An 18,207-nucleotide genomic window follows, 5' to 3' on the forward strand; every position below is an offset into this window, starting at 1 on the left:
GGGTTATCTTTTTTCTTTCTTTCTTTCTTTTTTTTTTTTTTTTTTTGTGTGTGTGTGCGGGGAAGGTACTGGGGATTGAACACAGGGCCTCCAGCATGTCAGGCTGACCATCTAACACTGAATCTTTATTTTTTTATTTTATTTTATTTTTTTCCAGACAGGGTCTCACTAAGTTGCTTGGGGTCTCATTAAGTTGCTGAAGCTGGCCTGGAACTTCTGATCCCCCTGTCTCAGCCCTCTGGGTTGCTGAAATGACTGACCTGTGCCACCATGCCCAACCATGTTAACTGTTTTAAAAACTTAAAAAAATACATATATATAAAAATGTGTATTTATTTATATATATAAATGTATACACATATTTTTTTAAGTTGTAGACAGACACAATACCTTTATTTTATTTATTTTTATGTGGTGCTGAAGATTGAACCCAGTGCCCCACACATGCCAAGCAAGTGCTCTACCACTGAACTACAACCCCAGCTCCTGTTTTTTTTTTTTTTTTTAATAAATAGCTGGGTGTGGTGACACATGCTTATAATCCCAGGGACTTAGGAGACTGAGACAGGAGAATCTAAAGTTCAAAACCAACCTCAGCAATTTAGCAACATCCTTATACAATTTCACGAGACCCTGTCTCAAAATAAAAAATAAAAAGGGCTGGGGATGTGGCTTAGTTTTTAAGCACTCCTGGGTTCAAACCCCAGTACCAAAAATAATAATAAGATCCAACACCTATTGTGTTTACTCATATATTTACCATTTCTGAGACTGTATATTCCTTTGTATAAATAAACATTTCCATTTGGTATCTCAGTCTCTTTTTTTTCTGCAAAATTTCTATTAATATTTTTTTTTTCTTTTTACCGATTACTGGGGATTAATCCCAGGAAGACACAACCACTTAGTAACATCCCCACCCCTTTTTATTTTCTTTGAGATGGGTCTTATTAAATTGTCCTGGCTGACCTCAAATATGATCCTCCTGCCTTAGCCTCCTGAATCTTCCTTTAATATTTCTCACAGTCCAAGTTCACTGACAATAAATTACCTCACCTTTTGTTTGAAAACGTCTTTATTTTGTTTTTATTTAAGGACTTTTTCACTAGACATGGAATTCTAGGGTAAAACTTTTCTTCCTTCAACTCTTAGAAGATGTGTTGTTTCTTATGGGAAGTACGTAGTAATTTTTTTTCCCCCATTACTGGGGATTGAACCAGGGCACTCTCCACTAAACCCTTTTTGTTTTTTATTTTGAGACGGGGTCTCACTGAGTTGACTAGTCAGAACTGGAACTTGGAATCCTCCTGCCTTAGCCTCCCGAGTAATTTGGGATTACAGGTGTGAGCCACCACAATTATAATTATCTTTATGCTTCTTTATGTAATATATATATTTTTTTCCTCCTTAATCACTGGTTTTCAGCAATTTGAGGATAATGTGACTTGGTATTTTCTTCTTCGTGCTTATTCTGATCCAGATCTGTTAAGCTTTGAGGATCTGTGAGTTTATCATTTTCACCAGATTTAGAAAGTTATGCCCTCAATTTACTTGAGGCTTAGTTCATTTATTTTTGTTTTTTCCCTTCTATGTTTGAGTTTTTAATTTCTGTTGCTGTTTTCAAGTACATTCCAGTATACTAACGTTTTCTTTTGCACTGTCTAATCTATTAATATAGTCCAGTGAATTTTTTTGAATTTCAGATGTTATATTTTCATGCTCTAAAAATTCCATTGGATTCATTTTTATATTTTTCACTTTTTTCTCTATTATGTTCATGATTTCCTGTAAACCCTTGAACATATTTGTTGTTTTTGTTGTTGTTGTTGTTTTTTGCAGTACTGGGGATTGAATTTAGGGCCTTGTGCTTCAAGCGCTCTACCAGCTGAGCTATCTATCTCCCCAGCCCCTTGAACATATTTGTAACAGCAGTTTTGGAGTCCTTGTCAGCTGTTTTATCATCTTTGTTATTCTGAGTCTGTTTCTATTGACCATTTCTCTCCTAATCACTTATCTGCTGCTTTCCATATCTAGCAGTTGATTTTTTTTATTGCCTTTATTTTCTTAGAGATAGTGTTTCACTCTGTTGCCCAGGCTGGCTTGGATTCAAGAGCTCTTCCTGCCTCAGCCTCCAAAGTAGCTAGGACTACAGGCATGTGGCATACGATACATGTTTTTTCTTTCTTTTTTTTTCTTTTTTTTTTTTTTTTTTTTTTTTGCGGTGCTGGGGATTGAACCCAGGACCTCATGCATGCTAGGCAAGCACTCTACCACTGAGCTACTTTACCAATCCTTTTTTATTTTGAGATAAGTTCTGGCTAAGTTGCCTTGATTGACCTCAAACTTGAGGTCCTTCTGCCTCAGCCTCCTGAATAGCTGGTATCAGGCATGTACCAATGCCCAAATGCCTAGCAGTTTTTAATTAAACACTTTATGTTGTGAAACTTACATTGATGGATGCTGGATTTTATTATATTCCTTTAAAACAGTTTGGATTTTTTTTTTTTGGCAGGCAGATAGGCTTTTGGTTAATGAGCTTGATCTCTTCAAGGCTTCTTGTTAAGATATGTTGCTGTGGCATGTCTTGAGCAGTCTCCCTCTAGAGTTAGTTTAGTTCTACTGCTGAGGCATATTCTGAAGTTGCTACTTAATGCTTCAGATGTTCAGGTTCAATGAGAACTCCTCCATTAGTTGATCCAAACACATATTTTCCAGCTATATTTAACCTTGGGAATTGTTCATTTTAGAACTACTCAGTAGTTCTTTGCCTGGCTTCATGGGGTTTCACCCTATTCATTTGTTATTTAGTAACAGACCCAAGTGTCCTAGGCAGAATTCTGGAGGTGTCTCTGGGTAATTCACCTTTCCTATGATAAAACAAGTATAGTTATACTTTACTAAATGTAATAAACTTAATAAGTAAGTATAAATACTTATATAAGCATAATAAACATTTACTAAAATTATAGTATTGGGTTTAGGGATATTCACTAAAATTTTAGCTTTGCTGTAGAATTGAAAACTTAAGGCCGGGCAAGATGGTACATGCTTGTAATCACAGCGACTCCAGAGCCTGAGGCAGGAGGATCTCAAGTTTGAAGCCAGGCTGGACAACCTGTCTCAAAATAAACTTAAAAAGGGGGATTGGGGATATACCTCAGGGGTAGAGTTCTCTGAGTTCAATCCACAAGACTGCCAAAAAAAAAAAAAAAAAAAAGTTGGAAAATAACCAGATTACATATAAATGCCAGCATTTATAAAGGTATTTGCAATATTATACATCACCATGAAATGGGATCTAAGTCAGAAATGACTGGGAGAAGCCAGGTGTGGTGGCATGGCACATACCTATAACTAACATCTACTCAGGGCTGACAGGAGGATTGCAAGTTCAAGATCAGCCTGGACAACACAGCAGGACCCCCATCTCAAAAAAAAAAGAGAAATGACTGAGAAAAGCTGACCATCCCTGAGACTAGGACAATAGATTCAGTTTGGCCCATCACCCCATTTTTGCAAATATAATCCTTCAGATTTTCAGAAGCTCAATTGCCACCTGTGAAGCTTTTCACAGTCTTCCTGGCTGTACTAAATTCATATGCTGATTATTTCTGAAGTGCAAGGTGCACATTTTTGACATGACTACTTTGTTTATTATTTTTGTTTTTTGTTTGTTTGTTTTGCTGGGGATTCAATCCAGGGGTACTTTACCACTAAATCACATCCCCAGCACTTTTTATTTATTTAATTTATTTATTTTTTGGTTTTGGGAATTAAACCCAGGAGCACTCAACCACTGAGCTATATCCTCAGCCCTTTTTTTTTTTTTTTTTTTTTTGGAATGTTCTCATATTTTTTCTTTTTTTAAATTTATTTTTATTGTAAACAAATGGGATACATGTTGTTTGTTTGTACATGGAGTAACAGCATACCATTTGCGTAATCATACATTTACATAGGGTAATGATGTTTGATTCATTCTGTTATTTTTTCCTTCCCCCCCACTCCTCCCATCCCTTTTCCCTCTATACAGTCCCTCCTTCCTCCATTCTTGCCCCCCTCCCACCCCCCATTATGTGTCATCATCCGCTTATCAGTGAGATCATTCGTCCTTTGGATTTTTGAGATTGGCTTATCTCACGTAGCATGATATTCTCCAGTTTCATCCATTTGCCTGCAAATGCCATAATTTTATCATTCTTCATGGCGGAGTAATATTCCATTGTATATGACATTTTCTTTATCCATTCATCAATTGAAGGACATCTAAGTTGGTTCCACAGTCTGGCTATTGTGAATTGAGCAACTATGAACATTGATGTGGCTGTATCTCTGTAGTATGCTGATTTTAAGTCCTTTGGGTATAGGCCGAGGAGTGGGATAGCTGGGTCAAATGGTGGGTCCATTCCAAGTTTTCTAAGGAATCTCCACACTGCTTTCCAGAGTGGCTGCACTAATTTGCAGCCCCACCAGCAATGTATGAGTGTACCTTTTTCCCCACATCCTCTCCAACACCTATTGTTGCTTGTATTCTTGATAATCGCCATTCTACTTGGGATGAAATGGAATCTTAGTGTAGTTTTGATTTGCATTTCTCTTATTACTAAAGATGGTGAACATTTTTTCATATGTTTGTTGATTGCTTGTAGATCTTCTGTGAAGCGTCTGTTCATATCCTTAGCCCATTTGTTGATTGGGTATTTGTATTCTTGGTGTAGAGTTTTTTGAGTTCTTTATATATTCTGGAAATTAGTGCTCTATCTGAAGTATGAGTGGCAAAGATATTCTCCCACTCTGTAGGCTCTCTCTTCGCATTCCTGATAGTTTCCTTTGCTGAGAGAAAGCTATTTAGTTTGAATCTATCCCAGTTATTGATTCTTGCTTTTATTTCTTGTGCTATGGGAGTCCTGTTAAGGAAGCCTGATCCTAAGCCAACAAGCTGAAGATTTGGACCTACTTTTTCTTCTATAAGATGCAGGGTCTCTGGTCTGATTTCAAGGTCCTTGATCCATTGTGAGTTGATTTTTGTGCAGGGTGAGAGATAGGGGTTTAGTTTCATGCTGTTGCATATGGATTTCCAGTTTTCCCAGCACTTATTTTTTATTTGTTGAACAGGCTGTCTTTTCTCCATTGCATATTTTTGGCACCTTTGTCTAGTATGAGAAAATTGTATTTATTTGGGTTTGTGTCCGTGTCCTCTACTCTGTACCATTGATCTACCTATTTTTGTGCCAATACCATGCCGTTTTTTTTTCTTTTTTTTTTTTTTTTTTTTTTTTTTTTGCGGTACTGAGGATCGAACCCAGGGCCTTGTGCTTGCAAGGCAAGCACTCTACCAACTGAGCTATCTCCCCAGCCCCCATGCCGTTTTTGTTACTATTGCTTTGTAGTATAGTTGAAGTTCTGGTATTGTGATACCCCCTGTTTCATTCTTCCTGCTAAGGATGGCTTTAGCTATTCTGGGTTTCTTATTCTTCCAGATGAATTTCATGATTGCTTGCTCTATTTCTGTAAGGTACATCATTGGGATTTTAATTGGAATTGCATTGAATCTGTATAGCACTTTTGGTAGTATGGCCATTTTGACAATATTAATTCTACCTATCCAAGAACATGGGAGATCTTTCCATCTTCTAAGGTCTTCCTCAATTTCTTTCTTCAATGTTTTGTAATTTTCATTGTAGAGATCTTTTACCTCTTTGGTTAGATTGATTCCCAAGTATTTTATTTTTTTTGAGGTTATTGCAAATGGAGTTGTTTTCCTCATTTCCCTTTCAGCTGTTTATCCTCAGCCCTTTTTAAATATTTAGAGACAGGGTCTTGCTGAGTTGCTTAGGGCCTAGCTAATTTGCTGAGGCTGGCTTTGAACTCGAAATCCTCCTGCCTCAGCTTCCTGATCACTGGGATTATAGATGTGTGCCACTGTGTCCGACCCTTTTTTTTATTTTGAGAAAGGGTCTCACTAAGTTGCTTAGGGCTTTGCTAAGTTGCTGAGATTGGCCCTGACCTTGTGATCCTCCTGTCTTAGCCTCCTGAGTCACTGGGATTACAGGTGTGCCCCACTGTACTTGACAGACTTTCTATTGGTGTTAAGCATTTTTATAGATTTTTCTCATGTGCAACCAGAAGTTGCAAACTAGTGAGCCAAATCCAGACCACCTACCTGGTTTTTTCCCAATATTTCTTCAGATAGAGTGGACTTTCTCTTTCACACAGGGCTTTTTGTTGTGTTTATTTGGTATTGGGAGCGAATCCAGCGGTGCTCTACTACCACTGAGTCACATCCCCAGCCCTATTTTTTATTTTGAGACAGGGCTTCACTAAATTGCTGAGGCTGGCCTCAAATTTGCTATCCTCCTGCCTCTGCCTCCTGAGCTGCTGAGATTACAGGTGTGCACCACACCTGACCTCCCCATCCCTTTTTAATTTTTACTAAAAAATTAAAGTTGCCTAGGCTGGCCTTAAGCTTGTAATCTTCCTGCCTCAGCCTCCTGAGTTGTTGGGATTACAGGCGTATAGCATTGTGCTTGATGGGTTTTTTATTTGCAATTAAAACTTTAACACTCATACTGCTGTCATATATTCAATCTCACCAGTTGTCCCCAAACTGTCCTTAATAACAAAAGGATCCAGTTCAGATTCATTTGTTGCATTATCATCTTGTCTCCTTGAATCTGAAAGTTCTTCAGTTTCTCCTTCATAACCTCAACACAAGGATTATTTTGTAAAATGCCCAATTTTGTAGAATGACCTTATTTGTCTGGTTATATTATGTATTTTTTCTAAGAATCACAATGATGGGCTGTGGTTGTGGCTCAGTGGTTGAGTGCCTGCCTCACATGTGAGATGCTGGGTTCAATTCACAGCACCACATAAGTAAAGTCCATCAACAACTAAAAAAATTTTTAAGTATTCTTTATTTTAAAAAAATCACAATGAAGCTCTCTTCTCATTGATCTGAGTAGTTTAGCTCTTCATCAGTGACGTCAGCTTTCATATAAGCTATTTGCCAGCTTTCTCCAGTTTACTTTCTCCTTTTATAATTCATTAGTATCCTCTTCCACACCAAAACTTTCAACTGATTTATTTACTTACATAATTATGCATTAATGGACTCTTTTATTCAACAAGTTATAATCCAGTCCTCCTTTTGTATATTTTGATGCTTACACCCCTCCCTGTTGTTCCAACACTTCCTTCTTCCTCAACAAAATATATGTAGATGCATTTGTACTTTCCTTGCCTTGGCCCTGGAATCACCCATTCCTCCAGACTTGGTTCCTTTTATTGGAGAATGAAGCCCTTTGTGGACAGAGCTAAGGAATGTATGTATTCCTTACACACATACATGTATGTGTATAAAGCACACATACATGTACATACATGTATGTGTATAAAGCATCTGTTTATTTACTAAATAAATCTGTATCTTTTTGTAGTTCAGATCCCAATCCCATTACCTCAAAACCACAGGGTTTTGTTTTGTCCTTTTCTATGTTTGCAACTCCATTTTTTATTGCTAGCTACCATTATCCTTCCTATTACGTTGCCAGTACCATTTACCCATATGCCTTTTCTCATCTGATGGGATGGATGCCAGTATCCCTCCTCCCACAACCTCCTTTACTCCCCTTGTTAAGTGCTAGGGAATGAACCCAAGGGTGTTCTACCACTGAGCTATATCCCCAGCAGCTCCCCCACCTCGTTTTTGTTTTGATGGTTATGAACCCTGGGCTTGCACATGCTAGGCAAGTGCTCAACCACTGAGCTACCCCCAGCCCTTTTTATTTTTGAACCAGTCTTACTAAATTGCCCAGGCTAGGCTTGAACTTACAGTCCTATTTCAGCTTTCCAAACAGTTGAATTAGGGGAATGTGGTACTACATCCAAATGAAAAAAAAAAAAAAAAAAAAAATTAAAAAAAAAATTTTTTTTTTTTTAAAGAAGTTTGTTAGACACTGAAACCAAAAAGCTGTCAAAAACCAGGTGCAATGGCACACACCTGTAATCCCAGCAGCTCAGGAAGGAGAACTGCAAGTTCAAAGCCAGCCTCAGCAACTTAACAAGGCTTTAAGTAACTCAGCAAGACCCTGTTTCTAAATAAAATATAAAAAAGAGATAGAGATGTGGCTCAGTGATTAAGCACCCCTGGGTTCAATCCCTGGTATCAAAAAAAAAAAAAAAAACCTAAATGGGGGGTTGTAGCTCACTAGTAGAGCACCTGCCTAGCATGCAAGAAGTACTGAGTTTAATCCCCAACACTGCAAGAAAAAGAAAAAAAAGTAAGGATTCCCAGCACTGGGGAAAAAATAAACACTAAATTTTTTAAAAAGGACAGGAGGCAGGTCTGCAGATCACAGATTTTATTAAAACGGAATCATACAGAAGCTATTTGCCTAAAGTCAAAATCCATGAGGTTCACGTGAACTTAAAACAAACGCCATGTTCAAAACCACAAGAAAATATCTTGATGCTCACTGATGAAGTCTGCAGTGAATGAGTCTGCACATTTATTTCAAGCTATTAAAGAGTTTGTGGGCCACCTGGATGGAAAGAACAGAAAGTCATCAGTTGGCAGTTTTAATGTTATGGCTTGCAAGGAAGGTCCTTCATGACCTGGAATTATACTGTCTCCTTTCTCATCATTCTCCTTATACACTTAAGCTCTAATGAACTCCCTTCAATTGTCTGAATTTATTTCTTCTATCTGGAATTCTCCCACTTTTTTTCCATCTTTATTCTTCCTTTAGAACTGGCATGTCATTTCCTGCAAGGCTCTAACACCCCTACCACCACACAAATCTGCCCCTCCTGCCTTTCTCACAGAAACTCATACCTCCTACCACAGTGATAGTAATATTTACTTATTAATTCAACATTTATGGGACACCTACTCTGACAGCACTGTTCTAAATGCCAAGTTATAGCTGTTAACAAGACAACATCTCTGTTGTTTACAGAACTTAGAAAGTAATGAGGGAATATAATAAACACATAAATAAGGCAACTTCTGATAGTAGTAAATGTTACAAGGAAAATAAAATGGGGGAAGGGTGTGAGGTGAGGCAGCTTGAAGTAGGGAGGGTCAGTGAATACCATTCTGAGGTTATACCTGACAGACTTAACCACAGCTTAGTTATTACTCCCACATTGATTCAAACTCAGTGAAGGAAAAGGGTATGCCTGTCTCACTGCCAGATCCTAACTCAGTGCTGGCTCAAGCAGTATTTAAATATTTGTTGAATGACTACAAAGGGGAGTTAAGAAATCACCAGGAGGGCACACAAGGGAATGGATCATGACATTTCATAAAAATGGAATCATACAATATGTGTGACTTTGTATTGGCTTCTTTCATTTAGCATGTAGCATCTTTCCTAGATTTATCCATGTTGTAGCATGTTTAGTACTTTATTTTTTTTAAACTGTGGGAAAAATATACATTTAGTATTTTTATGATTTTATAAATGCATTTCTGTGGCACTAAGTACATGTACACTGTTCTGCAACCAGTGATCTTCATGACCTTTTCATTTTCCCAAACTGAAGCTCTTTACTCATTAAACATAACTCTACATTTTCCCTCCTCCCAGCTCATGGCTACCACCATTCTATTTTCCAACTCTGTGAATGTGATACCTTAGATACCACATACAAGTGGAATGATAAAAAAAAAATTTTTTTTTTCTTTTGGCACCAGGGATTGAACCCAGGAGCACTTAACCACTGAGCCACATCCCCAGCCCTTTAAAAAAATATTTTATTAGAGACAGGGTCTCACTGAGATGCTTAGGGTCCTGCTAAGTTACTGAGGCTGGGTTTGAACTCTTGATCCTTCTGTCTCAGCCTCCCAAGTTGTTGGGATTATAGGTGTGCACCACGGTGCCCGGATAAAATTGTTGTCTTTTGTGACACGATTATTTCACTTGTCATAATGTCCTCAAAGTTCATGCATATTGTAGTGTCAGTTTCCTTCTTTTTTAAAGTTGAATCATATCCTATTGTGTGTATATAGAACATTTTGTTCACCATTTCATCCACTGATGAATACCTGAGTTATCTCCACCTTTTGGCTGTTCTGAACAATGTTGCTATGAACAAGGCTCTGTTTGAACCCACCAATTGACCCAGCTATCCCACTCCTCAGTTTATACCCAAAGGAATTAAAATCAGCATACTATAGTGACATAGCCACATCAATGTTCACAGCAGCTCAATTCACAATAGCTAGATTGTGGAACCAACCTAGATGCCCTTCAACAGATGAATGGATAAAGAAACTGGTGTATATATACAATGGAATATTATGTAGCCATAAAGAATAATTATGGCATTTGCAGGTAAATGGATGGAGTTAAGAGAATATCATGCTAGGTGAAATAAGCCAATCCCTAAAAACCAAAGGCCAAATGATTTCTCTGATAAGTGGATGATGATACATAACAGGGGGCAGGGAGAAGTGTAAGGGAAGAATGGAGGAAAGTTGGATTGTGTAGAGGGAAATAAGGGGTAGGGGGAAGGAAAGATAATGGAATGAGACAAACATCATTACCCTATGTACATGAATGATTACATGAATGGTGTGACACTACATCGTGTATGATCATAGAAATGAAAAGTTGTACCCCATTTGTATACAATGAATAAAAAAAATAAATAAAAATTAAAAGGGAAAAAAAAGGATCTATTTGAGTCTCTATTTTCAGTTATTCTGGGTATATACCCAGAAATGGAATTGTTAGATCATATAGTAATACTATAATTTTTGAAGACAGTACTTGATGTTTTAAATTTCCAAATAATATTCAATTTTATGGTTATACCATATTATTTAATCTGTTGATGGATATTTATTTATATAGTTTTCCTTTTTTTAAGTACTGGGGATTGAACCCAGGGCCTTGCATATGCATGGCAAGCACTCTTCTACTTAGCTACCTTCTAAGCCCTTTTTAAAATTTTATTTTGAGATATCTTATTAAGTTGCCTAAAACTTAAGGACTGCCTTGAACTTGAACTCCTCCAACTTAGCCTCCCAAGGAGCTGGGATTATGAATGGGCCACTACTTTTTGGCTGTTATGAATAATGCTTCTATGAACATCTGAGTACAGTTTTTGCATGGACATATATTTTCATTTTCTCTATATACAGAAGTACAATTGCTGACCAGTGTTAACTATGATCATAAATTAAATCTATGCTTAACCTTTTAAAGGAATTGCCAGACTGGCTACACAATTCACACTGCCACAGCAGTATATGAGGTTTCTAATTTCTCCACATCCTCTCCAACACTTGTCACCTGGTATGTTGATTTTTTTGTTTTGTTCTATTTTTGCAGGGGTAGGGATTGAACCCAGGGCTTTGCACATGCTAGACAAGTGCTCTACTATTGAGCCATACCCCTAGCTCTCATGGTGGTTTGATTTGCATTTCCCTGATGGCTAATGATATTAATCACCTTTTTCTTTTTTCTTTTTTGCTGCTGAGGATTTAACCCCGTGCCTCTAACATGCTAAGCATTCTACCTCTGAGCTGCACCACAGGTCATGTTGAAACATCTTTTCATATACCTACTGAACACCCAGTTTTAATGGAAGCAACCATATAAAACTGCCCCTGTGTAACTTACATAAAATACCTTTCTGTATAAATAAGTCAAGCCCAAATTTGCTTTAAAAATAAAAAATAAAAATAAAACATTAAAGACCAACTACTATGTACTATTATGTACAAGACATCAATGGATATAAATTAAAGAACAGACTGTTACTTTAAAATACAAAATGGCCAGGTGCAATGGCACAAGCCTGTAATCCCAGTGACTCAGAAGGCTGAGGCAGGAGACTAGCAAGACTGATGCCGGCCTGGGCAATTTAGAGAGATCCTACCTCAAAAATAAAAATAGCCAAGCATGGCATCACACACCTGTAATCCTAGTGATTTGGGAGGCTGAGGCAATAGGATTGAAAGTTCGAGGTCAGTCTCAGCAACTTAGTGAAACCCTGACTCAAGATAAAAAAAGTAATTAAGAACTAGGGATGTAGTTGAGTGATAAAGTGCCCCTGGATTTAATCCCCAATATAAAAAAAATAAATAAAAATAAAGGACTGGGGATGTGGCTCAATGGTAGACTACCCCAGGTTCAACACTACCTATCACAAAAGGAAAAAGGCACAAATTTCAATGAGCATAGTGGTGCATGGCTGTAATCTCAGTTACTTGGGAGGCTGGGGCAGGAGGAACCAAGTTCAAGGCCAATCTAGGCAACTGAGTGAGATCCTGTCTCAAAAAACAAAAGTGCTAGTGGGAAAGCAACCCTGGGTTAAATCCCCAGTAAATGGGGTAAAATAGTACAAAATCAGGACTGCAGGTATAGCTCAGTAGTAGAGCACTTGCCTAGCATGCAAAAGGTCTGTGTTTGATTCCCAACACTACCAACAACAACAACAACAACAAAATCCAGCTATCCTACTATGTAGCAGTATCAAGTTAGGATATCATTTTGGTTTTTTGAGTCTCAGCTTCTATCTGTAAAATGGGCATAATGATAACTATCTGCAGTGTAAGTGATAAAGATTAGGTAAGATTATATAAAACGCTTGGCATACAGGGCCCACAGTAAATGCTTACAGATGGGTCTGCCCTAGCATGGGAAGTCAGCACCAAGTGTTCCTGACCATTGTAAGCTTTCTACTTCCTGACTTCAGACTGACTTACACAGTGGTCCCTCGCATGCAAGAAGTCAAAGAGCTCCTCTGTGCAATCCTCTTCTGTCTGTGATCGGGAGGATACACGCTCATCACAGAGCTCTAGGCGCTCCCGGGCCTTTACACATTTCTCCAGCTGCTCGCAATGCTCTCTCACTGTTGTTAGGGGATCCTGAAGGAGAGAGAGAACAAAATGGAACCTTCAGGAGAGATACACCAAACACATATGCTTTGCTAATATAACCACCAAACCAAGGTGCTGCCTCTGAATTACCGTGCAGAAGGCCAGCAAGCAGAGCCACACTGCTGCCAGAAATGGCAAAATAGGGTCTCCCATTCAATTCTGATGCTAAGTAGTAGGGAAAAGTTTCACACTCCTGCCTTCCAAGGTTGTCAGTATGCATTGAAAGCCTCAGTCCTATCTGAAAAACAAGGTGGTAAAGGAAACCTGGCCAAACTTGAAGTAGATCTACTGGAGGCTTTACTTGTTAACACAGCATTTTAGCATATGTCATGTCTAAAATTTCAATTCCCCTTGCCTGAGAACCAGGCCTATCTATCCCAGGTACCCAGCTAGAAAGATCATGCTAACATAAGAGAACCATTCAGAAAAGTTCCTTCCAGAGTGCTTTACTAAACCACAAATACCTTCCTAGTTTGACCAAAGAAGCCCCAAGACTAGCTTTCCAGAAACACACCCAAACACTCCATTACAAAGTAGTATTAAAGCTTTATTCCACCCCTGTTGTCCAAGGTATCAAGTAAGATAAAAATGCCCTTAGTTTCATGAAGCTCAAACTTCCTGCTTTTATTGAAATGGGTCCAAACCTGAGACAGTTCTTACCACTAATTCCTCCTCTTCCTCTTCTTCCTACAAAAGGAAAACAAAATTAATGTCAGCCGCAATTTTATGACATACATTTTCCCAATCATATTGATGTTATAATTACGAACACTGGACATATTAATCATGCTATTTTATTTTCTGCATTTTATGACATTTTGACATTCTAGGAGTCGTGCTAATCTTAGAGCTAATGCTGCCTTCCCAAGGCTAGCTAATTTTGGGAGTATACAACCTGCCTAGAAGCACAACTTTCATATGCAACCCAATGAATCCAAAGCCTATATACCCAACCGCTTCCTTTATGTAAGTCTCATACACAAAGTTCCCCTTTCTTAGATCACACAGGACAACCAGGAATCAGCCCTACATCCCAGATCTCTCCAGAATTATTCAAACTACCTAATCCCAAATTTGATCAGGCTTGCCTCCCCTATTCCATCCCACAATCCAAGGCCCTGAACTATGCTTTTCCTCTGATTCCTTCTTCTGCCTATGTAATTTCCTCATTGTGTGGCATGTCCCCTTCTCTAGGGAACTATAATACATTCAAAGGCAGTTGTCTTGCAGGATGTGGTGGCAATGAACAATGCCAGATGTGATCATTATTATTATGTGCCAGGCACTATGATGTCTGGCACTGAGCAAAAAATGTTGGAATTACATACTTGTAGTCCCAGCTACTTGGGAGGCTGAGAGAGGATCCCAAATTTGGGGCCTGCCAGGAACTTAAGGAGACCTGTCTCTCCCCGCACCCTCCCCACACACACACACAAAGTTGGGGAAGTAGAACACTGGAGATGTAGCTTAGGCTAAGAATACTCCAGGGTCTAATCCTAGTATATACACCCACTTTAAAAAAAGGCAGTTGACTCTATGTCTGTCACCTTACTGTACCTGATTAAAACAAATCCCAAGAATATTTCAAGACAAACACGGTCTCACTTTCATTACCAAAAACCTAAGTGTACATGACAGTCTACAGTTTATAAAGCATGTCTGTTATGAGTTGATTAATCACAACAATCCCTTAAGTAATCCCAGTTTAGAGATAACATACAATAGTTAGACATTTTATGATGTAGATTCAAGCTGTCAGATGTTTATATGGGACCTACAGAACTAAAAGTCCAGAACTGCTAGAAATTAAATTTAGTCCTTAATTTCCAAACCAATTTAGCAGGAAAGCTAATTTTTTCTGGGCTTTGAACTTGAATTTGAAATATAAAAAATGGTCAAACCTAAACTTCTGCAACCAGAATTTAACCAAGATGGTTATAGTCAGTGCTTTTTGACTTGTGGATCAATATAAGTGCACTAAAGGTCGACATAACTCCATTATTTTCCCATTAGCTTGAAATACCAAGTCCTACCTATTCTGATTCAAGCATAAAACTTTAAATTTTTAGTTTCTTTTCTTCCAAGGTGAACAGTGTTAACAAGTTCCCCATAGTAGCATCAGCATAGGTCTAAATCTGGGGCAAAGTCAAATCTACAGTATCTCAACAACCTATTAGAAATAAGATTTGGCTGGGTCTGGTGGTGCACACTTGTAATCCCAGCAGCTCAGGAGGCTGAGGCAGGAGGATTGCAAGTTCAAAGCCAGCCTTACCAACTTAGGGCCTTTAGAGAGGCCCTAAGCAATTTAGTGAGAAACTGTCTCAAAATAAAGAGGAACTGGGAATGTGGCTTAGTGGTTAAGCACCCCTGGTTCAAACCCTGGTTCCAAAAATGGGGGAAAAAAAAAAAAAAGATATCTGCCTGCCTAGGCATGCAGGTGTTCACATTTAGGGGAAAGGAAAGAAAAGATATATAGAGAAGTAAAAAGAACAGGATCAATGACCATTATGTTTTCAAAATAATACAATCTCCTTCTCTACCATTAGAAAGGACCAAAGCTCACAAAGCTAGAAATATCTATCTATTCTCACATTGGCAAAAATTTCTCATAAATGTGAAAATGTTGTTTATGATGTAAATTCTGAATTTTTTAAAAAAATATTTTTAGTTGGGACTAGGTTTGTAACTCTGTGGTAGAGTGCTTGCTTAGCACATAGGAGGGCACTGGGTTTGATCCTCAGCACCACATGACAATAAATAAAAGTATTGTGTCCATCTATATTGGACAGTGCCTCACGTGTGCAAGGCAAGCACTCCACCACTCAGCAACAACTCCAGCCCCAGGGCTCAAATTTTATGTAGCTCAGAGGAAGAATGCATGTTTAGCATGCTTGAGACCCTGGGTTCAATGTGAAGCACAAAACAAAACAAAACAAAACAAAACAAAAAACCCTAAAATCACATTCTGCCTGGGTTAGAAACCAGAAATTAGTATCCTAGAAGATTTTGTTTTGTTTTGTTTTTGGTACCAGGGATTGAATTTAGGGGCACTGAGTCAAATCCCCAGCCCTAATTTTTAATATTTTATTTAGAGACTGGGCCTTGCTGAGTTGCTTAGGGCCTTGCTAAGTTGCTGAGACTGGTTTTGAACTCTGGATCCTCCTGCCTCAGTCTCCTGAGTCACTGGGATTACAGTGGTGCACCATCTCGCAAGGCAAAGCACTTTCCTATTAGCAGAGCTACAACACTAATAATTTTGCTGAAAACAGGTTTTAAAAAGCAAATCCAAATCTAAGTCTAAATATGAACTGCTTTATATGAAAAATTACAATCAATGAAAAAAACCAAGGTCACAGTAAATTAAAAAATGATTAATCCCCAAGAATTATGGGCCTTTTATAAAATACCCCCAATTTCTTTCTTTTTGTTTTATTATTTGCATTACTAATATTTTTTTTTTTTTTTTTGCAATACTGGAGATTGAACCCAGGGGTGCTCTACCACTGAGGTATGCCCCCAGCCCCCTTCCTATTCTCTTTTAGTTTATTTTGAGACAGGTCTAGCTAAGTTGCTGAGGCTGGCCTGGAATTTGGGATTCTCCTAGTTCAGCCTCCCAAGCTGCTGGGATTACAGGTGTGTGCCACCACACCTGGCAATACCCCTCTTGTTATTTTGTTTGGTTACCCAGGCTTGAACTCTGAGGCACTTGACCACTGAGCCACATCCCCAGCCCTGTTCTGTATTTTATTTAGAGACAGGGTCTCACTGAGTTGCATAGGGCCTCCCCATTGCTGAGGCTGGCTTTGAACTCCTTTGAACTGGCTTTGATCCTGCCTCAGCCTCTGGAGTCACTGGGATTCCAGGCATGCACCACCATGCCTCCCTAATACCCCCTTTTCGTAATTCGAAAATTAACTGCTTATTTACTTTCTCATCTACAGCTGTGGTAGTTCCTGCTGAACTTTCTAAGGCAATTCACTTCTTTCTGAAAATTATAAAACTAGGCTAAATGAAGGAATAAACAAATTTCCAACTATTTTGAACCCAGAGCCCAGAATGACTAACCTGAAATGTCCAGAGGACAAATGAATAGATAGGAAATGAGACTAGGGAAAGAAAAACCAAAAAACAAAACTAGTGGCTTAGTGGCTTCTATAAAGGTACTGTAGCCAAGAGTCCTGGCTCCAGAACCATGCTGCCTGGGTTCAATACCTGGCTGCACCATTTTGTTATCTGTGTGTACTTAGGCAAGATGTTACCCTCTCTGTGCTTTTTACCTCTTCTGTAAAAATGGCAATAATAGTACTTAACACCTCAAAAGAATATTTTATTGACTCCATGTGTATTACAGTACACACGAAGCACTGGAATAGTAAGCAAATATGGGTATTGATGATGATGATGATGATGTGGTCACCATTCTTCGGAAAAGAGCTCTCTTCCACCACAGAATTATACTGCACCATCCTACACGGTCCCCCCAAAACACAACTCTCTCGTCACCGCCCTTGCCCCAAAGAAAAGATACCACTTTTTAACAGAAACTAATGTAAGGCCGTATCCCCGGAACCTCCACAGATGTGGCAGGGACTCCTGACCAGAGATGGGGTAGAAAACAGCGTAGGTCTGTTTGCTCTGCAAATCTTCAAAGTCCTCCACTAGCTGAAAATACGGGCCTACGAAAGTTTAGTCGATACGGCACTTTCGCCCTTGTTAATCCTTCACCACAGTCACAGAATGGGGGAGCCGAAACCCAGAGAGATTAGTCCGCCACCTCTTCAAAGTCACTAGATAAATACATGGAGAAGGGTAGGTGGAACCAGCTCTCCAGACCCTACAAACCCTAGGGGGGCAAATTCCAACTAAGAGGGCCCTGGTATTTTGGTCTTTTAGAGGGATAGGTCCTTGGCCACAGGGCAGTGAAAAGGGTCGAGCTGATCGCCTTGCCTAACCTCTTTGGGATCTCCGGATCCAGTCAGCATCTTTCGCTCGTCCTCCAGTCCCATGTCCGGCTACGGTTCTGGATTCAACACCAGCAGCAGCAACAGCGGCACCCAGTCCACTTCAGGATCAAGAAGGACTTGTAAGGGTCACTCGGCGGATATCCGGCGATCTGGCCGGAAGTGCGGCATACTCCTCGTAGACGCGAACACACGCTCGAATTGGCTTGTACTACCCGCTGAAGGCAGGAGGTAGGGGGAGCTGATATTTACACCTAAGGCGGCTTTGCTAAGAAACATACCCTTAGTCACTCCAGACCCAAATATATTGATCTAAGAGTTTATTCAAAAGATAAGCTTCTAAGAGAACTT

The 18,207-nt window shown here is 39.1% G+C and overlaps 1 protein-coding gene across 2 annotated transcripts; it reads right to left on the minus strand.

Moving 5' to 3' along the window:
- Positions 1–8,348: 8,348 nt before the first annotated feature.
- LOC124976494 (cytochrome b-c1 complex subunit 6, mitochondrial) lies at positions 8,349–17,989 on the minus strand. 2 transcript variants are annotated; one of them, XM_047539370.1, is made up of 5 exons: positions 17,848–17,971; positions 13,556–13,582; positions 12,986–13,133; positions 12,722–12,883; positions 8,349–8,543 (listed from the first exon to the last, which is right to left on the minus strand). In XM_047539370.1, exons 3-5 carry the CDS (start codon positions 13,046–13,048, stop codon positions 8,511–8,513), a joined length of 258 nt encoding a protein of 85 aa, XP_047395326.1. In that variant the 5' UTR covers positions 13,049–13,133; positions 13,556–13,582; positions 17,848–17,971; the 3' UTR covers positions 8,349–8,510. The 2 variants fall into 2 exon arrangements, with proteins under 2 accessions (XP_047395326.1, XP_047395319.1); XM_047539363.1 differs by lacking the exon at positions 12,986–13,133 and having other exon boundaries at positions 17,848–17,989.
- Positions 17,990–18,207: the final 218 nt, after the last annotated feature.

Source organism: Sciurus carolinensis, chromosome 1 (genome assembly GCF_902686445.1).
Source record: "Sciurus carolinensis chromosome 1, mSciCar1.2, whole genome shotgun sequence".
Classification (NCBI taxonomy): Eukaryota; Metazoa; Chordata; class Mammalia; order Rodentia; family Sciuridae; genus Sciurus; species Sciurus carolinensis.

Excerpts from the sequence above, each read along its gene's own strand:
- LOC124976494 (XM_047539363.1), bottom strand. The coding sequence starts at position 17,901 with ATGGGACTGGAGGACGAGCGAAAGATGCTGACTGGATCCGGAGATCCC. Across the intron at positions 13,583-17,847 it reads GATCCGGAGATCCCAAAGAG|GAAGAAGAGGAAGAGGAGGA; the intron begins GTTAGGCAAGGC and ends TTCCTTTTGTAG. Across the intron at positions 12,884-13,555 it reads AGGAAGAGGAGGAATTAGTG|GATCCCCTAACAACAGTGAG; the intron begins GTAAGAACTGTC and ends TCTCTCCTTCAG.